A 22,777-nucleotide genomic window follows, 5' to 3' on the forward strand; every position below is an offset into this window, starting at 1 on the left:
TGTGCACATACACAGACTATAGATAAAGGAGGCAGAGACTTCCTGAAGCCTGTCCAGACCCCACACCTAAGGCCTTACTTACTGTTATCTGTTGGAGTCATAGATCTATTATCTTCAACTATTTCTAAATAAATAATTTGATAACATAAAATAACTTGAATCACCATATTATTGAAAGTGGGGGGGATGGTCACATAGTATGAACGTGTCCTGAGACTGTTTTTACTGATTTTGTGGCAAAAATGAAATAAAATGAAATCGTCACTTCTAAATAAATTTTGAACATTTGAACAAGATGTGAAGATCAAGAAAGACTATGACAAGATCTGAGAGATATATTTGCAACATGAATACCCAATGTATGCATTGCTAGTTAGAAATTTAGAAGAAAACTTAGAATGATATGAAACCCATCTTTAAAATGTCTGGATCCCTCCCCGGGCTTGGGTCCTTTCCCTCACTTAATCTAGGGGCAGAGCCTCAGTATCCGGCAACTTCCTAACACTCGTTTCTATGAAGAACCCATAGAATAAAGGCAGCTGCCTAGCCAGCCTCACCTTGCTACATTGAAGAACGTAAATATATCAAGTGTGAGCTCATCTAAAAATTCATTTTTACAAGAGTCCTCTATTTTGTCTTTCATTCAGAATTTGAAAACACTTTCCCCAAAACATATAACCTGAACGTTTAACACTGGAAAAAAAAAAAAAAAAGTAACCTGCTCTCTTTGGAGGAGGTGTGAGTCTCGGAGCTTCACCCACTGAGGCATATCTGAATCTCTTTAGTTGGAATATTCGTCACCTCAGGTGCAATAAGCAGGCAACAAAGGGCTGTTCCTTGTATTCTTCGGGATGTTCACTTTCCTGGTAATATCGCTAAAAGTATACAAAATTAATTATAAAACCATAAGGTATTTAATTAACTATATGTAAAGCATGTTTTGGGTTTTTTTTTGTTTTTTTGGTTTTTTTTGTGTGTTTTTTTTTGTGTTTTTTTTGTTTGTTTGTTTGTATGGGTTTTTTTGGTTTGTTTTTGGGGTTTTTTTTGTTGTTGTTTTTTGGCTTTTTGAGACAGGGTCTCTCTGTACAGCCTTGGCTGTCCTGGAACTCACTCTGTAGACCAGGCTGGCCTTGAACTCAGAAATCCGCCTGCCTCTGGGATTAAAGGCGTGCGCCACCACGCCCTGCGTACGGCATGCTTTTGAACAGTAGATGAGTTGCTCGTTGTCCCTTCCCTTTGCTGAGCCAGTAGATTGAGGAAACAAAGACCCGGGAATGATATCAGCACGTCCGCTTCTGTAGCAAGTCAGAGCAGTCACTCCTGCAACTTTCTCTTTCATTTCTAAAAACATTACTCAGCTTTTTCAGTTGAATTCATATGTGATTTAATCTTCCCAAATGCCAGGTAGGAATGTATGCTCTAAAATATCCCAGATGTGACTGTTATTAAGTTAGGCATTTTTATGTCCTATATAAAGGATTTATTTATTCTAAGGAAATGTGTGGTGATGCCTAATTCACTTGGTTTGGCAGATGAAGGCTCCAAGCTACAACCTGTTCATTAACAAATTAGCAAAAATATAAGCCATTTAAATCATGTTCGTCAAAATTAATTATACATAATTCAGAAACACGTCTGAAATGCACAATCCAGTTTTCTAAATAATAGCGGCTGGGCCTTCGCCCAGAGATGACAATGAGATGCAGAAAAGACCGTGTGGAAAGCACGCACAAGCAGTTTCTCTCATCCTTTTGGTGTTCTTATTTGTTTTGTTTTGTTGACACAGAGTTTCTCTGTATAGTCCTGGAACTCGATCGGCTGACCAAGGTGGCCTTGAACTCAGAGATTCGCTGGCCTCTGTCAAGTGCTATGATTACACCACAATACCTGGCTAGTTCATATTGTTTATTTAATGTAAGACTAGGACATCCAAGATGAAGCTGGCAGGCTGTTCTGAAGAAGCCCCAGTCTCAGCTTCCTTATCGTGTTTTGATACTTTGTGTTCATGTGGTGGATAGACCTGAAAGATAAAAGGGGCTGAGCTTACCCTAAACCCTTTGATAATTGATTAACCACATTTTATACCACACTTACCTCTGCATGTAGTTTCACAGGATTTTTTTTTAAAATATTGGTGAGGATTTAAATATTCAAACCATAGCTAATACATGCCACTTATTAACTTCCTTTTGTGGATTCAACCCTTGCTAACATTTATCAGCAACCCACAACCAATGTGGGAAGGTGACAGTCAGCCCTAATCTGACAGCTCTGATTCTGCCTGCCCAGAAACGGACTATTGTACCCCAGTCATTAAAGTGCTCAGATCTGAGCGATAATTCACACAGGTCCCTGTGATGATTAAAGGCACTTACTGTGGAGCCAGGCATCCCTTAAGGGCCTATGACCTTTAGCTCTGGAATGCCTGGGAGATCCTAGTGGCCTGCAGGTGAGATAAGACTAAGAGAATGGGGCATGCGGTAGTAACAGCAGTCTTTGCTTCTGTAAAACTTGCTTATGACTGTGGACTCCCTGAATAGTTGTAATGCAGACCTTTCTATTGTATGATTTAAAACTTCACCTTCCCCACTCTTCCCCACCACATGCTGTTTGACTCTAAGACTATTCTAATTCCTAAGCATTAAGAATAAATTAATTTAATAAAATTTTAATTGGTCCTAAGTCTTTGGTTTCTCTCAGTGGATTCGAACGCCGCAACACCAATGCTCACCACACTTGCTTATTCATCCGACAACATGTGCCCCCATGGGACATTTGAGTCACGCCAACCAGATATCCCATCTGAGGGTAAACATATGTGTCCATAAACATGACCAAAAAGCAACTTAAAAGAAGTGGGATTTATTATTGGCTAACTATAGAAAGGAATCCCATCACTGAAGGCAAGGCAGGAAGATTGGAGGAGGTTGGCCCCAGTGAAGAAGCAACGAATGGGAAGATCAGGGATCAGCTGGTTTGCTCCTGCTTCTCCTTTTTTGGTCTACGTGGGGCTCCAGGCCCCATGGTGCCTACATTCAGGGATGTCTTTGCTCCTCAGTTAAACTCCTTTAGACACCCAAATGTGCACTTTATTAATGTTCTTTGCATTTGTTACCTCAATGCCATTGGTGACTGAAATTGCCCCGTGTGTATCTCAGCATCTGTGTTTATTGTGCTTTTCCTTTGACTCTTTTTCCCTGTTTGTTATTTATTTTATTTTATTTTATTTTTTAGTTGTTTGCTTGTTTTCTAATGAGAGACAGGGTATGGATTGGATGGGTGGGGAAGTGGGGGAGGATCTTGAGTTGGGGGTGGGGGAGTGTGACCACATTATATTGTTAAAAATAAAAGGTTCTATTTTTCAATTAAAAAACAAAAAACAAAAATCTCGGGAGGCAGAGGCAGGCGGATTTCTGAGTTCGAGGCCAGCCTGGTCTACAAAGCGAGTTCCAGGACAGCCAGAGCTATACAGAGAAACCCTGTCTTGAAAAAACATAAAAAAAGAAAGAAAGAAAGAAAGAAATTACGCAACATATAGAATATACAGTACAAAGGTGTACTTCGATGCGCTGGCCTTTATGTTATATAAACAAGGATCTTTTTTGTAGCCCATTTTGTGCTACATTTTGCACATTTTTGTGCTGTGTTGGGGATCCCACTATTTGGAATGGTGCTCACACATACAAATGAGAGCTGACTCCTGTTCCTAAGCACTGGTTGCTGGTTATGAATGATTCAATGTTTAGAAATCAACATTCCATATTTAATACAATATCTGTAAACAGAAAAACACACAAACCAAAGTGCTGTCCTTAATGATTTGATGAAAAATGTGACCAGAAGGCCAACGGAATGTGATATTTTGTGATCTTGCATTTCTACCTAGCATGATGATATCTCAGAATCCACAATGTTCTGCTTGCAGTAACTGTGCAGAACTACCTGTTTTGTTTTGTTTTGTCTTTTTTTTTTTTTTTTTTTTTTTTTAATGAGCATCCATAGCTAGGGTGATGGCTCAGTTGGAAAGTGCTTTCTGAGCCCTGGGCATGGTGACATACATATATAATCTTAGCACTGATGAAGCTGAAACGGGCCGCCATTCTCTGGACTTGGCTAGCCAGATCTAGCCTGGCAAAATCTGTAAGTTACAACAAAAAGTAAGAGATCCTGTCTCAAAACAAGTAGCAGAAGCAAGGTGGAGAGAGTCCTGAGAAATGACAATCTGAACTTGACCTCTGGCCTCCAAACATGGGCACATACCTCCCCTCCCCTCATATACATACAGAAATGCCAACTATGTCATTAATTCACCCTGAGAGCTTCTAACCTCAGGGGTTTGACTCTGCCTGGAGAGTGGACTCCACAAATGGAACTGGCAGGAATACACGGAAACTCCAGTCATGAAGAATGCAAGAGGTAATTGTGAATATCTGTTCACAAAAACTCAATCTGAAGATAGGAACAACTTCCACATCTGGATAGTGCCTTGGCTCACTGTGTCACCCCAGAGGAAATCACTTCTGGGTTCTCCGTCAGATGTTTTCCTTAATGATGGTCTGATGTCCAGATGTGTGAAACACATGGAAACAGATTGCTAACATTCTTTGAATTCTTCCTTTTATTTTAGCATTCAACTAAGGTGCTTCAATCCTATACAACATATCTTCCTATTAAAAATCAGCTAGGTTAGCTGGCCTATAAACCCAGTGATTCATCACTCTCCTCTGTCCCAGCACGGGCTGACAGGTACACCCTGAAAAACCTGGCATCTTAAATGGCTTTGAAAGGACCTGAACTCAGGCCTTCATGCACTGATGCCCCTCATATTACTGATTTGCCAATTACACAGGAATTAGGAAGACAATGATAGGATGTGAGTTCAGGCACCCCTAAAGTCAGTCGCCACACACAATGACTTCATACTGCTAGGCTAAGACAGAGTAACCCTTAACTTAGATATAGTGGGTTCTTTCTTTAATAAACAAATACAAAGACAGGTGTACTAAGGATTTGCTCGTAAAACTAGGTTTCATGTTATTTTCTTTAAATAAAATAAAGAGACAACAACTTAAAAAAGCTATTACTGTTTTATGTGCCTACTACATTGTGTGGCAGCTATGACCATCTCCACTTCTTTGTTACATTGATGATTGATTGATTGATTGATTGATCCATTGTGTGTGTGTGTGTGTGTGTGTGTGTGTGTGTGTGTGTGTGTGAGAGAGAGAGAGAGAGAGAGAGAGAGAGAGAGAGAGAGAGAGAGAGAGGTGTTAGGAAGATGCTGTGCCAGAGGACAAATTGTAGGAAGGGACTATCTTCTTCGGCCATTTGAATCCAAGGTCAAATTCAGGCTTTCAGGCTTGGTGGCATGAGCTATCACTGGCTGATTCATTTTGGCCTTCTCTCCTTTGCTCCTTTAGTGTTAAAAATTATAGTGAAAACTTGGAAATCATGAAAATCTACATTCTAGTATCTTCCTGTGTTATCATTTAGACAAGATGCTTAAGAGTGACTTGAAACCACTGAGGACTGAAATGGATCTTTAGGGATTTTCACAATCATAAGCAGTTCTGAGCAAGAGGAAAGGAAACACGGATCAGAAGAGAAAAGAAAAAGAAACTTAATACTGAGCAAAGAGGAGTGGCAAAGGAAGTGAAAGCAACTAAATGCTAAAAGGAAATCCTGTGGGAAAGACAGTGCAGAAGACACAACCTCACGGAAAACAATGAGTGGGGAAAGTGTCCAGTGTGTGTGTGTGTGTGTGTGTGTGTGTGCGCGTCCGTCCATGTCACAGTGACTATGTAGACATCTGAACATCTGCAAGAGTCAATTCTCTCCTTCAACCATGTGCCTTGAATCACTGAGCTATCTCACTGGCCCAAGATGATAATTGTTGAGAGATTGTGAATGGAGTTCTATCTCTTGACCTTCTTTTTCCTTGAAAGGGGTCCTATCGAAATTGTGACAGAGTCTTAGAAAACCTGGTTCCTTTCTCTTGTCCCTCTGATACCACATTCAATCTTCAACTAGCTAGTGACTTTCATTTGATATATAGATAGATAGATAGATAGATATAGATATAGATTTGTGATATATATACATATATATGTATATATATCACAAATCTCTCTCTATATATATATTATATATATATATTACTTTTGCTGAATATCATGGGACGTTGATTGTGGGATACTGGTAAGGACACCTACATAGGAAATTGAACCAACTGGTGAGACAACCCTGCACCATCACCCTGGTATTAGCTTTTTTCATAGCAGCTATCCTGATCTGGCACACCGGATGTTTAACAGGTATTATTGTTATTATTATTTGTCTTCATTCTCCTTTTGTATGTGGGCTCATAAATGTAGGAAATTTATGTTACTAATACTATTTAGAAAATATCAAGTGATACTTGGTGACTATTTGATGTGCTGAATGGATGCTATCATTTTAATACCAGCATTTAACCTGCTGTTAAAATGATCTCTCTCTCTCTCTCTCTCTCTCTCTCTCTCTCTCTCTCTCTCCACACACACACACACACACACACACACACACAGACACACACACCCATATCCAACCAGCAATCGCTTCTGGATCTTCAGTGTTTGAAACTAAGAGAAGATGAGAAAATGCCCGGACTAAAATGATTTTTGGTGTATTGAGTATTTCTGCTGTACCATAATGAAATAAAATCTAGAGGTAGCTGGGGGAACCTGATAATACATTTCGGTAATATCTCAAAAAGATACCTTTTGCAGATTCAATAACTAAAATGAATTCTAACTGGACACTAAGTCAGTCCTCCAAATTAAATAAATTAAATAACAAAATATTAGGGTTTTATGAGGAAACAGAGGGGGAAAGCCTGCAAGGCCAAGCATGCTTCCAATCACTTGGGCGACTTCACCTGTGTGTTTGACAAAGTCCTGCCTCTGTGTTCAGCCCAGAACGCCCATTCCAGGCAGGAATCAGCGTGACGTGGTACTCCTAAAACGTTTTACAGATTGCAGCTTACAATCGTTTAAAGTGGATCTCAGCTTTGTAATCGTAACTAGAGACTAACAAGGAGGGCATGGCATAAAGTGCTGCTCTGGTTATTTTGAACGCTGTCAACGAGGTTCATGAAAATCTTGCAGCTCTCTTATTGTTTTCAAAGAATCCCAGGCCTCCCTGGCCTCCCCAGATTTCAGTGAATATCTCCTCTAAAAGATTAATTCCATATGATTCTGGACCAGGAAGTTCTTTTCAAAGTGTTAATGATCCTCCATAGCTGGTGGTCTAGTTGCCTGCTCGGGGAATGGCAACCTACAGACTCTCTTTTATGCTATTTCTGTACTGCCACAAAGCTGCTGTCTTTATTTCTCACTCTGAATGCCTCTTTTCTCCCTCCCATGACATAGACAAATGGTAATGTTTACTACAAGGCAGTGCATTAGTTGCTAATTAAGTTACTGGATGCTGCAGCCAAAACGTGTTGTATTCAGTCCAAGAAAAGAATGGCAGCTATATAAAAAAAAAAAAAAGTTGTTGAGGGTTTTGTATTGTTATTTTGTTTTGTTTTATTGTAAGAGAGTTGTCTACTAGAGAATACAGGGACCTTGCATACTGGGAGTTAGGAAGCCTTCAGTCTTGGCTTCCTCCTCAACTCAGTTGGTGGCTAAAGTCAGCATGCATCTGTCATTAGGCAGGCCCTGGTCAAAGCTGAATAAATATAACACCGCCAAGCAAAGCATGAGAAAATAAAGCTGTTGAGTATAGTTCACTTTTTCATGCTTAAGCCCCAGTTCTTGGAGGAACAAATTAGTTCTTGGGACCCCACTGGACGGGAAGTTTATGGTAGGATGGCCCACCCCACCCCTTGATCCCCACAAATGAGAATAACTCAATTTTTACATCAAGGCTTAGGGGCAATTCTTCCTTCCCCCCCAAGACCTTCCTTGCCCTCTCCCTATTAAGTGACAAGTGAGTACTGTCTTCTAAGCGGCACCCAGTGGTGAAGACAAAAGTATCCTTAAAATAGTGCAGAGTACCCCATGCTTTCTCAACACAAGGAAGAATTCGCTTTCCCTTCCCTGTTTCTCACTTTCTCATGGTGTTCTTGACCAAAGTCCTCACCTAACCCGCCGCGTCCACCCGCACGAAACTTATTCTCTGGCCCGGAAGTTGACGTTAGGAAAGTCTGGAGAAGAGAATCGAAACAGAAACCGATCTGTGGGTGGAACACAATACTTAAAGCTCCCTGAGGGTGAACGTCCCAGCGGTGGCAGAAAGAGAGCGGTCCCGGATCTGTGCCCACCAGTTGCAGCGCTGTCCTGGCTTGTCTGCCCCCTGCCGACTGCCACCGATCGAACCGGTGCTTGGAGGCTACTTGGTACCTGCGGCTTTCAGGCAGCTCAGGCGGGGACCCATTCACTGCCACTTGAGGATCGTCCGTCCGCCCGCCCGCCCGCCCGCCTGGGAGACTCCTCTCCCATTCCTCGAGACCTCACGATGTCGATTGTCTGTTCTGCAGAGGACAGCTTCAGGAATCTCATCTTATTCTTCAGGCCCAGGCTGAAAATGTACATTCAGGTGGAGCCGGTGCTGGACTACCTCGACTTTCTGTCCGCAGAAACCAAAGAGCAGATTTTTAAAAAGATCAACACCTGTGGTAACACCAGCGCGGCAGAACTGCTGCTGAGCACCTTGGAGCAGGGACAGTGGCCGCTGGGATGGACACAGACGTTCGTGGATGCCCTCGAGCACAGTGGCAATCCCCTAGCCGCGCGCTATGTCAAACCCACACTCACTGATCTGCCCTCTCCTTCCTCTGAGACTGCCCATGACGAGTGTCTCCACTTGCTGACCCTCCTCCAGCCCACTTTGGTGGACAAACTTCTGATTAACGATGTCTTGGACACTTGCTTCGAGAAGGGACTGTTGACAGTCGAGGACAGAAATCGGGTAGGTGTCAATGTAGTCGGAGACGGATTTCAGGAAGATTTTGGGAAGCAGGGTTGCTTGTACATTTTTCCCTAGAGGGCGGCTTTTGACTTCTCTCAGCGCAACCTCCCCATCTTGTATAAATTGTTCAAAATAACCCACAGGGAGTCCATTTAACAGATGAGAAAAACAAGGTAAGTTAAACAATTCACTCTTGGTCTCCCAGGAAGAACAGAAGCTGCCTTGCCATCATTATGATTAATCAATTCCAGGTGATACTGAATTTTATGATTTAGTTTACCTATTCCTCGGAATGTCAGCCAGTAAGCTATGGCCCACCCGCTGCATCTAGCCTTCTATTCGTATTTTAAGAACCAGAAACTAAGAATGTTCTTTAGCTGTCTGATTTTTTCAATTGTAAGTGTTGATAAAGTTTTATTTAGCCAGTAAACTATGGCCCACCCGCTGCATCTAGCCTTCTATTCGTATTTTAAGAACCAGAAATTAAGAATGTTCTTTAGCTGTCTGATTTTTCAATTGTAAGTGTTGATAAAGTTTTATTGGAACTCTCGTCCTTATTGCTTATTATATACTTTTTTATAGTTGCCTTTTCACGGTTGGGTGTGGGTAATATGGCCTATAAGGCTAACATATTTATTACCAGGTTTCCAATGTCCCCCTTCCGTGTCTTAGAGTTGTAGAGCTTAGTAAATAAGTCTTGGTCAGAGGAGGAATTAGATCTTGTTTCTCTCTTTCTGATCAGAGTTTTCTTATTGTCTAGAATTCAAGTTCAGACATAGGCCACTGAGAAATGCCACCACTCTCAGTCTTTCACACTATTGAAGGAGCAGGTGACCCTTTTGGAGTATCATTTGTATGGGTCACTTTACCTGGGAACTTAACACAATGCTGGTAGTTTGTAAAGACTGAAACTTTACCATGTTCTGTGTAAACACTGAACTCTCTGCATCTAGCTTACCCAGTGTTCAGAGTTGAAAGTCTTGTTTGGGGGCTGGAGAGATGTCTCTGTCCTCAATAGCAAGTGCTGTTCTTGAAGGGGATGGGAAATCAGTTCCCAGTGACCCTGTTAGGTGTCACACAACTGGCTATGAATTCATGAGATCAATAGAGATTTCAATACCTATGTCTTTCACCCACACTGCAGCCACGTGCACATCCTCGACTGCCCCCCAACACATAGACACATAAGTAAAATAAAATTAAATACAATTTAAAGTCTTTTTGTGGACTAATAACTCGTTAATGTAAGTCAAAAGCTTCATTATAGTTTGCTACAATTTTGACAGTTTCTTCTGTTTGATTCATTGGCTGTATCTTCAGTGTAGACTCTTGGCATCAGACTGATCGGTTATAATATGAGGTGACTTGGCCTTTAGTTATCAATATCTGCAGTACTTCATAGACTTAGCAGCACCTAGGCCTGTTCAGAGACAAGTCCTGCATCGCGTTTGGATGTCCAGTTTCTCCAACAAGTAAATTACTTTGCACTGCTGTCAGCCGCGTTTATATCATTCCTTGTATTGAGAACCGGCTAGAGCGCATTATAGTGGTCCAGCTGGATATAACAAATGTGTACATCACTGTGGCAGAGTCGTAATTTGGAAGAAAGTATGCAGCCTCCAAGCCAGCTGGAGAAGGAAGATGGCATTTCCAGCCACAGTAGCTGTTAGGAAGTCCAGAAGCAACAGAGTCCAGTCACACCACAAAGCTGTTTATGTTTGCTGGTACGATGTCCCGAGTGCCAGAGAATCAGCACTTCGCCGTGTTTACTCTAAATACGTCTGCCTATCTGCATCACTTTTGTCTTGCCTGGGTTGAATTTCTGCCAGCTACATTTTATCCAAGTTCTTGATTCTGGCAAGCTCGGAGGCAGCTAACAGTAATGACACGGAGAAGATGGATGGGGAGAGGGCTTTTGTGTACTGGCAGCAGTTAAGCAAAAAACAACCGAACTTTCTCCCAGCTTCACATTTCTAAGGAATCCCTGAGAGAAGGAAGAGCTACTGATTTGAAGCCAGGGGGCAGTGGTGAGGCTGCAGGAGTCTGTCATTGTTTCCTCATGCAGTGTTTTAAGTGAGCAGCTCTGTGTGTAATCACGAAGCACAGTGGAGTGGTGGTGTTACGTTTGGAAGAATCTCTTTTGATACAGGACTCATCACACAACAGCAAACTGGCATGGCACAACTATAAGAATTTAGAATAGTAAGGACAATATAAATAATAGCAATAAGAAGAAGAATAAGAAGAAGAATGGAGGTCCCCCTTTGAATTTTGCTGTATGTGATATTTGGTTCCATGATCCTAAGTTTCCCTGGAAAAATGAATAACACAATAATTTCTAAGCTCACATCAACACAAATTATGAAATGTTAAAGAGAAGTTTCATAAATAATGTTCTTTCGATATGAAGATTATATGGACTTTAATTATCACACACGTTGCTTTGTAATTTAGGGGTAGAGTTTCAGGGACTTGGGAAATCTCCCACATACAAGCCTACTTCTTAATGTCCTTGGATTAAATTGATTTGAAAGAGAAGCTGACTGTCACTTTGTGAGTGCCTAGGACCCAGGCAATGCTAGTCTTTTCATCATTTGATTGGTGTTTGAATTTATCAGAAAAAAAAGAAGAAAGAAAGAAAGGAAATTGAGTTGAAGACATGATGAGCTGAATTGCTTTGTCAATGCTGGAAAAGAGATGGCTGGTGGGCATTAAATTCCAAAATTTGAAATTTACTATCTTCAAACAGACATTAAAGGTTAAACATCACTTAATTAATTAATCAGGGCTTCTAAAAATGCATTATTATTATTATTATTATTATTATTATTATTATTATTACTGTTACTATTATTATTATAGACCTGAGTTAGCCTTTGCCAAAGGCCGAGAAGCTATCTTGTAGACGTTTTCAATTTGATTAGATATTTTATTTTGTGCTTTTTACCCATATCTGCCAGCACTAGCTGACCCCTGGAGGGTTTAAGGAAAAGAACCCTAAGAACATATTTGACTTATTTATTCATTCTTTCAGAAGGAATGATTTGAGTGACATCTTCACCATGCTTGTGTGAGAAGACAAGAGAAAAACACAGACACTGTGTGCCTAAAGTTTTTGTTATAGTGTTGAACAGCGTTCAGTCTTCCTACTTTAAGACTGTCTGCAGCATTAGTGAGTCTACAAGCTAGACTCAAACGTTACAAGGGTCATTTTACAGGTAATCAAACTAGAATTATCTCTCACAGTAACAGAATTTCCTTTATTGCTCAATATTTCCGGGATATAACTTGAGCGTATCCATCAACAGGGAATCGCAGGAATCTCTGAGACAAAGGTGCTAACACTTCAGTAGTACAGTAAGATCCACATGAACAGCTATGGAGAGAGAGATACCTGTTCTAGCCCTGGAGGACATCACTGAGCACCTGTAGTCTTGGAGGTCATATACCCTTCATTTACATAGAGAACTAAGGTACCTTGAGATCCCAGATAGACACTGAATCTAGCCCTTCTGTTATGAAATTGAATGTCCAAGTAAGTTTTTCCTTCACATATTGTGTTATTAGGCAAATTAGGAAGGACAGGGGTCATTGGGGCCAAAAATTTAAAAGGTATGAATAAGATTTTGACAATATTGACAATGCACTTGGTAAAATAGGAACAAATTCTTTGCTTAGGAAATAAATTTTGCTTCCTACTTTTCTGTTGTCTAAGTTGAACTCTGGTGGATTTAAGAGAAAACTTTTGTTCTAAACTATACAATTGTCTTGGAAATCCAGTACTTTATTTAAATAGTGTTGCTTTTCCCACTGATCTCTGTTGAAGAGGAAAAGAATATCAAATTTAGAATATTCAAGAAGTGAACTGTCCTACCCACAAATTCACCCATGTTTTTTTTTTTTTATTCCATAAATTAGTTTATATGGTATCTATGAACATTTTGTTTTAAGTTCACAAGGAAAACTCCCAGTTAGGGAGGGAATCATTGTCCTGCTACAATTGTAAATAGATATTTATTAACCTCCTGGGAATTGGAGTTAGTGTGCTTATCTGCTGGGATCTGCATATCACTGCAATATTTTAAGAGAACAGTATGATTACAAGCCTCCGCGATGCTGTTCACGGCCATGATGGCAGCTGCTGTGATGGAGACGCATCTAATGTTGTCACTTGTGCATGGCCCCACCTTTGTTACTAGGGAGGCCGAGAAGCAAAGAAATATGGTCACTGGCAGTGAGAACACAATTTCAGATGCTGTGCTTTCCAGCACCAAAACAGGAAGACATTAAAAACTGAGAGCATTGATGAAGTTATTGGAAACAAACAAAAACAAAAACGAACAGATAGTATATGTAGTTTGGCATCCAAATAATAAAAATCCTTGAGAGGCAGTATGGCATCGTGACCCACATATGCCTAGGAACAGAAAGTATGAAATCTCAGATTATGCTATGAGACATAAAAATGATAGAATAATGATTGAAGGAAATTTGGGTAATAGAATACTCTTAGAATTTAATAAGAATACTAATTGTAAGGCTTTAGTCACCATCCTTTGAAAAATCCTGGTTATTTCTGTCAGAGTTAAAGCTGATGAAAAGGTATAATGATAAAGAAATGGGAATATTGAGTTGAAATAAGAATCTGTCATCAGTCTTCCGTTATGTGTATAGCAATTGTGTTTTAGATTACCAGAAATCAATAAAAATCTTGCAAATTCCAGAAGAGATGGAGATTTTTTTTTCCATTGTGAGATTACTGAAGTTAGAGTAAATACAAGGATTAAGAAAAAAACTTCTTACTCTGGGCATGGTGGCACACGCCTTTAATCCCAGCACTTGGGAGGCAGAGGCAGGCGAATTTCTGAGTTCGAGGCCAGCCTGGTCTACAAAGTGAGTTCCAGGACAGCCAGGGCTATACAGAGAAACCCTGTCTCAAAAACCAAAACCAAAAACAAAACAAAAACAAAAAAACAAAAACAAAAAGAAAGAAACTTCTTTTTTAAAAAAATGCTCTTAGGGGAGATGGCCTGAAATGGATAAAATGCATCAGGTGGGATAGTCGTTTTAACCACTTCTTGCCAGAAAGTGTACTTAGAACTGGAGGAAATTTTTAGCTAGAATCAAGAAGTTGGCATTCATACCAGAAACTCAGTTGCCTAGCTAGGATCCAAGTTCAGTGTCTGATACTTTTGAGCGTTGGGACCTTTGTAGCACAGCCTAAGTTAGCATTTTCTCCAAATGTTTATTACTCTGTTTGGAACTGGGAGTTTGTGCATTGATAATGACTCTGCAGGGGATGTGTATTTTAAAATGATTTGCTAGATTACTGTAGAAGAGAAAGAAAATGGTGACCACATATCTAGAAAGGATAGGGGAACTGAGTTCCAATATTGAATGCACAGAAATTTGGAGAAATAATGTCACTGCAATAGTAAATATTGCAAATATTAAATAGGCAAGAAGGTAAATCTACATCACTAACTGCTTGATTCCCAGAGTAGTAACAGTCAAGGAAGTGGTCATGCAATGTTTGGTTCCTCATTTATAAACATCATCAATGAGGTTGAAAGAAAATAGCAAGCCCCAAATATTTCTTGGGGCTTTGGTTGTAGGAGTTCAAGGAAAGCATTTATTAATCTGTCAGTTATTTTAGTATTTCCTTTTCAGTAAAGTTTTTGTTTTGAATTTTAGGTTGAAATGGGACACTGTGGAGGAAATGTGCTGTGATGCATATGTAGAGGTCAGGGGACAGTTTGTGAAAACTGGCTTTTCCCTTCTGCCATGTAGGGGCTGAAAGAACTCAGCATGTGTGACTTAGCAGCAAGTACATTTACCCACTGACACACCTCATCAGCCTACTTTACAATTTTTTTCTACATTAAAAAATATTGCATACATAGAAGAGGTTTGGGGTCGATGATTTTTTTTCCTGATAGACTCTAGAATAGCTACATGGACCACTGCAGTATTCTTTAGCATTTGAATGTAAGCCTTGGTTCATATGCATGTCTTACCCTTTGGTTTTCCTTTGGAATATTTTCACTTTTAATATGTTCAAAGGGTGTTTCTCTTCCTTCTCTTCTGTTGAAATGATAGATTTCTGCTGCAGGAAACAGTGGGAATGAGTCAGGGGTAAGAGAGCTGCTGAGAAGGATTGTGCAGAAGGAAAACTGGTTTTCTACCTTCCTGGATGTTCTGCGCCAAACTGGAAATGATGCACTATTCCAAGAGCTGACAGGTGGAGGCTGCCCAGAAGACAACACAGGTATTTCCAATGTTATCAGGACGGTTTCGTATGTCATGCGATTGAGATTTCAGGGAGGCCTCAAACTGTAGTGTCAGACATTGGTGATTTTAGAATCAACATTTTGAAGGGATGAGGTGGGGGGGAAGGGAGTGGAGGGGTAGGAGGTGGGGTCGGGTGGGTAAGGACATCCTCTTGGAGATGGGGGTGGGGGGTGGGGGGGGCGGCGTCTGGGAGAGGAGGAATGAGATGAGGAACTGTGGGAGGGCAGACCAGGATGGGGGTAGCAACTGGAATGTAAAATAAATAAATAGGAATAAATAAATAATAATAGCAGCTTCTCTTTGCATTGGAGAGCATTTCAAAGAGTACTACAGCTACCCAAGGGGAGCAGGGCCACAGTGGATGAGTCTGAAACACAACTTTTGTACATAAGGCTATGAAGAGGGACCGTGAAGATTATAAGAGCTGGAGAATCAGGAAGTGTCTGCTGTGAGATTGTCTCATAGAAAGGACAGGGAAGCCACAGCCATGGTACTCAACAATATGCTGCCTAAACAAGACCCAGACACAGCGATAATACCAACAGAAGGAACAGGCCTCATGGGGTCCCACTCCCAGACCAAAATGTGTGTGTGTGTGTGTAATATATATATATATATATATATATATATATCAGCAACTAATGGTTGCTAAGAGAGGGAAAATTTGTATCTCCCAGCAATACACCCCCAAATTTATTATCTAATACAAAGTATTCAGCTCTTAAATCATACACTCTCAATCAAAACCAAGTAGACTCGTCAATCAAGTCGTATTTTATATCTATGCACATGTGTGTGTGTTTAAGTGTAACAAGAAAAATCAGAGAAAGTGAGGTCATTAGTTTGAGAGGAAGTGGGAGGGGGACATGGGAGGGGTTAGAACCGGGAGATATAGGAAGGGTTAGAAGGAGGAAAGGGGAAAAGTAATGTGATTATATTTTAATTAAAATTTTGAAAAATTGAAAAAAGTTAGGTAGGAGTTTAGTGAGTCAGTCTGTCTCCTGCTCTCCCTCCCCTCCCCCTCTCTCTGTGTATGTGGGGCGGGGGAAGCATGCTCACTTATATCGCTCTGCAGGTACAGGGTTCTCTGTGACACAGGGAACATGAAGAGGTTACAGGACCACGTGGGGTGTCTGTCGTCTTATACCTGGTCTGGGATAGGCTGTCTTTGTTATTCTCTCTGCATACATCAGGCTGGCTGCCCCACAGACTCCCTGCAATCTCCTGCCTCTGCCTCCCATCTTGCTAGGAACATAACAGACACGCCCTACCCTTTCCTGCCTCCAGGGGGTTCTTGGGATTTGAACTCAGGTCTTCACACTTTCCTGTCAAGTTCCTTGTCCACTCTCTTGACCAGGGAGTAGCAACCTCCTTGGGCCGATTTAGAGGACGGCAGAGGAGTGATTGTGTTTCTCCCTGCTCAGTTATGGTAAAATGGAAAAGAAAATAAAGAATCATTCATCAAAACACAGAAGATCTGGAGAAATTTTAGCTTATGCCGCGATTGTGGGCTTTTAAGATGAGGAGCAAAAATGAGCATCTTCCTTTCTGCTTCTCAATGAGGACACGGTGAGAAAGAGGGGTATGCTAAGCACCTGGGCTATGGTATGTTGCCATTGTAGAAGACCCCGGGCTTGAAATCCAAATGCTTATGTGCTTCCGTCTCTTTCCCTGGACCTGTGACCTTTGTTCAGCTACTAGACCTCCTTGGGTTTCACCTTACTTGTCTGTGAAATGGGCACAATAATGCCCCTTACCGGCTAGGTCATTCTGAGAAGTAAATTCTTCAATATATGTACATGGATTTGTGGTAGCTATAAATGGACTAATTTTATTTATTAGACTATTTCATTTATTTAAAAATAGGGAATGGACTATTTTATTTATTAGTTATTTATTGTTTACTTAATTTTACCTGTATGTTTTGCCCACGTGTATGTCTGGGCACCATTTGTAGGCCTGAGTGCTCCAGGAGGTCAGCAAAACAGCAGAACCTAGAGTTACAGACAATTCTGAGCTACGGTGCAGGTGCTGGGAATCAAAGCTGTGTCCTCTGGAAGAGTAGCAAGTGCTCTAAGTCTCTCCAGTACAGGACTGTCATCATTTTAAAACTTAGTAACTGTTAAATAAAGAAAAGAAGAGATCCCTCACTGTGTGGACTCCTCAAAGGAACTGACACATGGTTGCTGATCAGGAAGGAGGCTTAGGAGTAGAAAGACTGGGCCTGGAGGTCAGGGGCGGTTAGTGAGAAACAGCATAGCAGGCTTGAGAGGGAAGATGCACTTGCCTATAAACCATAGAGTGGTTTCGTTTAGAAGAGCAGGTTAAGGTCAGAATACAGGTAGAGCCTCTTCAACAGGAGGCTGAGACAGGGAGGAGGGAGGGAAGAGAGCCTTCAGGAAATCCACTGACTTTTACAGCGGTTGGGGGATGGCAGGAAGGTCGACATTGTGAGGTGTAGTCTGCTATAGGCCATGTGGCAAGAAGGATCAGCAGCCAGGTATTGTACAGGGTAGGGCCATGAGTTAGGTGTTGGTGGAGTGGCCTGATTTCTTTGGGCTGCGGGATCTGACACTGTAGAGTGACTAGTGTCTTAAAGGGGCACGGGAGTACTATAATAGCTAGTAGCTACTTATAAACATTGTCAATTTAGCTTTGTCAGAAACCATAATCATTTTCTTTAGGAAATTCTTCATGCCAGGCTGGATGGGTTTTGCCCTTGCTTTTCTGGGTGGGATAATCTGGAAAAAAAACTATCTATCTATCTATCTATCTATCTATCTATCTATCTATCTATCTATAGAGAGAATATATAATTCATAAATATATATATATAAAGCTCTTATATGCATATATGTACAATTCTTAATATATTTAAATACAATTCTTAATATATATAATTACAATTATATGTGTATATATAATATGTTATAATATATACATATTCTTTTTCTTTCATTTTTGTTTGTTTGTTTGTTTGTTTTTCGAGACAGGGTTTCTCTGTGTAGCCCTGGCCCTCCTGGAACTCACTCTGAAGACCAGGCTGGCCTCAAACCAAGAAATCTGCCTGCCTCTGCCTCCCAAATGCTGGGATTAAAGGTGTGCACCACCACTGCCCGTCTCTTTCTTTCTTTTAAAGAATTGTATTTATGGCTTCAAACTCCTCTGACAGATTGGAGTTTCACAAGGACAAGAAACATGATTTTCTTGGTCTCTGCTTTTTAACATTGCAGCACCACACTATCATCAACAAAACAGAGTGAGGGGACCCTGACCTAGCGCTCCAAAGAGAACATAAGTCCCCCCACCCCGAATCTCATAGTGTATGAGGTAGGCTTACAGGCTTGTGTTGGCCTGTATTCATAGGCTCCCCCATGCAGCCGACATGACCATTAGGCTGTGGCTTAAATACTTCTGCGTGCTGGAGGCCAAAGAGCAGGAAAGGTAAAATGGAAGAACGGAGAAAACAGAAGATTTCACTCAATTAAAATAAGAAATCCCAGGAATCCAGAACACATGGATTCAGTCTGACATTAAAACAGATGCACGTCTCATGAGCATGGAGGCAGCAACAAAATGGCAAGGAAAGGCTAAAGAAAGCCACCCAATTTGCATCTCCATTAATTCAGCCTTAGATAGAGCTCAGAGTCCTCAGGTCAGTGAGTGACTTTCCCAAGAGGATGGTCAGACAGGAAGTCATCTCACTTCCTCGGGTGATTCAGTTAGTATTTGACTAGCCTTTCCTTCCATGGAAAATGTGATTGTTACACAGATACTCAGCCGTAGTCACGTTAAAAGTAAAAATACGTCTCTTTTGTGTTACCCTGAAATAACAAAAGTCTTCGGAAATGTCAAAGTTAGAAAGTATATGTACAGTGTATGGGAAACAGACCCTGCTACCTTTTAAGAACACCAGTGGCACCTGTACACATTCTGTGGAAACCTGTGTTACCCTGTCATTTACATATGATACTTACTCATTCACAGACTTGGCTGACTCGTCTCACAGAGATGGGCCTGCAGCTAATGAGTGTCTTCTGCCTGCTGTCCATGAGTCAAGTCTGGAGACAGAGGCCAGGAACGCAGAGGACGTGTCACCAGAGGCTTCTTGTACAGATTCGTCTGTGACCACAGGTACCCGGCATGGGAAGATGCTCTGTGAATCATAACTGTTTCCTCCAAAAACCCTATGACAGCAGAACCTATGGAACTCAAGGCGAATTTGGACCCTGGTGTTACTGAGAGTTGTTATTCAAATAATATTTTAGAGAAGATTGAATTAAAACTGCTACTCTTAGGTTTAAATATGTTTAAATGGATACACTGGGATGAATAGGAACATATTTGCTTCTAATTTCACTTTTTAATAATGTGTGGCCTTTTTTATGTGGTAACTGACCCAGGTGAGTGCTCATCTTTCATGATTGCCAAATTATTTTCCAATATGCCAGTGAGGAAGGACTACAGACAATTAATGCCTGCAGAGGGGTAGAATTACTACTCCCTCCTCATGGGTGAAGCCCCACTTGGTTATCTAATACCAAGGGATCAGCCCTAAAACCAAAAATACAAACAACACTATGCAGACTCTTGAGCTGTATTTAAATCTTTATTCCTCTGTGTGTGTGTGTGTGTGTGTGTGTGTGTGTGTGTGTGTGTGTGTGTGTGGTGTAACAACAATTAAAGAATAAGAGGCCATGAATTGCAGAGGGCATGTGTAGGGGGTTACAGTTGGAGAGGAAAGAATATATTTTAACTTTATTTTACAAAGAGCAGAGTGTAATCCAGTCAGATGAACAATAAGCAAAGAATTTTAGGTATGTTCTATTCTTGCAAATTTGTCAAATTGTGTAAATACACAATCTGACTTGTAAAAAATAGCTATGTCTAAAAATATTCTAGTTTGTCTCTAGTCTAAACTTGCTTGAGCCAGCTCTCCTATCCCTGAAGCGATGAGGCTGCATTTTAGAAGAATTGGAATGCATAGGAACACTGTGAAGCCACCCATGTCCCCACAGTATCCAGTACAGGTGACATTTGGGATGCCCCTCCTTCTGCATACCTGTGTGTGGAACTGCAATTTCTCCTGTGCTCATTTTAGGTGTTGCTCGGGGGTTCATTACTGACTGAATAATAGTAACATCATTTGGATGCAATTAAACAAGTGTTGACATGGAGTGCATTTCCAAATTACGGCATCGTGAACAATGCCTTTAGAGCCCTCTGCACTTATGTCAAGCTTAACTCATTAGAAACATATATAATTGGAGTTTCTGGGTCAAACGATTTATACAGTTTTAACACATTTGATACTTAGTGTCAACTCTCACTGTAGGAATTTACACTGATTTGTGTGTCGAGTACCCTCTTCTCCCAACCTTTGCGGTATGAGTGTGTGACATCATTTCCATTCTCTGTACAGTTCGCTACAAAAATACAATATTTTGATAATTTGAATACAGCTTTGAATTTTTCTGATTAGTACTATTATTTTTTAATCCCTCCTCCTTGGACTGTTTTTGAGTACCTGTCACCTTTCATATTAACATATTTGTATTTTTTCTCCTGATTTGTATGAACTATGAGCTCCTGGTTAATCCTGTACACACAGTGAGAAACACAGAACAGGCCTCAGCCCCTGGGCAGCTTCCCACTCTGTGAGGTTGGCCATACAATTCACCTTAGGGCTAAGCTTAGTGCAAAATATGCAAGTACCTGTTAGAGAGTGAGCTCATATAGTAAGCTGGACAGGCTTCTAGAAGTCCGTCAGGATCACAGGAGCCCTCTGACCTCCAGGGCCTTCCGGTGCCTGCATCTGTGAATACGTTAGTCCCATCCTGAGCCTTTCCAAGCCGATGATGGAGGGTTGCTTGTTTGTGAAGACATGATGCCTTTCCACCAGACGTTTGCTTTAGGTGCAGCTGCTGATAAATGCTGATGACTGGATTTATGGCCTCTCTCCTGCTGGGCAAGTGCTCTGCCACTCATCTCTGTATCCCACCCATGGAGTTACTTGGCTCACAATGCTTATTGCTAAATTTAATAGAGGATTTTGCCTGTCCAGTCGTTCTTAGTGTAAACAGTGAAAATATTTGCGGAAGCATGCCAAAGGTTCTGGTACCTATTTGCATGACATGCACAGCTTATTGATAAAGATATTGTGTGTTTATTTTGTGTTCTAGCAAGATGGGCTAATACCCCTAGTAGTTGCTAAAAGTAACAACAACAGCAGCAGCAGCAACAACAAATCTTGTTTCCTAAGCTGCATGCATTTTGTAAACTTGGATTTTTTTTTAAATATGCAGTAATAAAAGGAAAGAGAAGTTTGTAACTTATGTCAGGATACTTCTTATTATCTTGCTGAACCCGTTTGCATGTCTTTTAGTTTATGGTAGATTGTTGCATTTAAGCCCATTAGATGTAAGTAGCTTTTCCAGGAAGATCCTTTCGGAGTCACTTTTACAGCCTTCTAACTCCTTCACACCTCGCCAGTCACCACAGTGGCTCACACTGAGCCGATATTGATATTTAATGACATTTATCCCTCCTTCTAAGGGTGACAGACTAGAATTCTCCTGTGGAAGGTTCTAGATGGCCATTTCACCCTCTCAGCACACGTGGGGCGTTGGCATCTCTTCTCCGCTCATTCATCATTCAGAATTGACTGCTTGCACATCAGCACTGACTGGGATTACACACACATGAACTAGGGTAGGAGAGACATTGAGGGACATGTGGAGGGCTTAGGGGAAGCAGGAGGAGGAAAATGGGGGCTAATGATGATGATATTGATGATATTATTGAAGACATGTATGAAATTCTCATGAATAAAGAAAAATGTTTATGAGAGATGCTATCCTCCCCTTAAAATGAAGTTATTAATTAAAATAAAGCAAAGTTTTCTTTAAAGCATTGCCTTTCCCAAACTGACACAGTGACTTCTAAACAGCAACTGCTCATTTTAGAGCTGTTAATGTGACTGTCAGGCCTCTTCTGCCTTCTGAAGTCACTGGCGATTTTAGAAAATATCACAGAATTTTGATGTTTTCTTAGACCATATTCACACGGAAGACTCCGAAGAGACTTAACCTATTCCATGGATTATTTTAATTCTGTACATTTCCAGAAAAGTTAAAGAGTCATTTCTAAATATCTGTTATTGCTTTGTTAAAACAAGTGAGTAGTTACTTTTTCATGTGGAGATTTTATTATTACATTTTAGGAAATAAAGTGCTGTGGTAAAATAAAAGTGTAGTAAATGAGATTTCAAACAAGGGAAATGCTATTGAGTTTGGAAGAAACTCTTTTATGTAACACTGCATAACCACAACAAAACCGGAAGCTTCTCCTCTGGAGCCATTAGAGCACCTTGTTTGGACTCTAGAAATGCAAGTACCTCAGAATGATCAGCAGAGGGCGCTTTGACATTTATAAAGAGAAAGGATTTCTCTGTTCAAGAGTAGAAAATGATAATGTAACTAGCCATGTGTGAATACATAGGGCCCATGACCCAGCACGCATGTGTATATTTTGA

General features: G+C 40.8%; 1 protein-coding gene across 1 annotated transcript in view; it reads left to right on the forward strand.

The window, feature by feature from the left end:
- The first annotated feature begins 8,434 nt into the window (after positions 1-8,434).
- The window catches only part of Ifih1 (interferon induced with helicase C domain 1), a 50,149-nt gene continuing 35,806 nt past the window's right edge, over positions 8,435-22,777 (forward strand). Inside the window, exons 1-3 of the mRNA XM_021155759.2 lie at positions 8,435-8,952; positions 15,052-15,220; positions 19,231-19,377. Coding sequence (XP_021011418.1) covers positions 8,500-8,952; positions 15,052-15,220; positions 19,231-19,377 — 769 coding nt within the window. The 5' untranslated portion in view covers positions 8,435-8,499. The remainder of the gene's footprint in view (positions 8,953-15,051; positions 15,221-19,230; positions 19,378-22,777) is intronic.

This window comes from Mus caroli, unplaced genomic scaffold (genome assembly GCF_978045245.1).
Source record: "Mus caroli unplaced genomic scaffold, Mus_caroli_1 scaffold_2, whole genome shotgun sequence".
Classification (NCBI taxonomy): domain Eukaryota; kingdom Metazoa; phylum Chordata; class Mammalia; order Rodentia; family Muridae; genus Mus; species Mus caroli.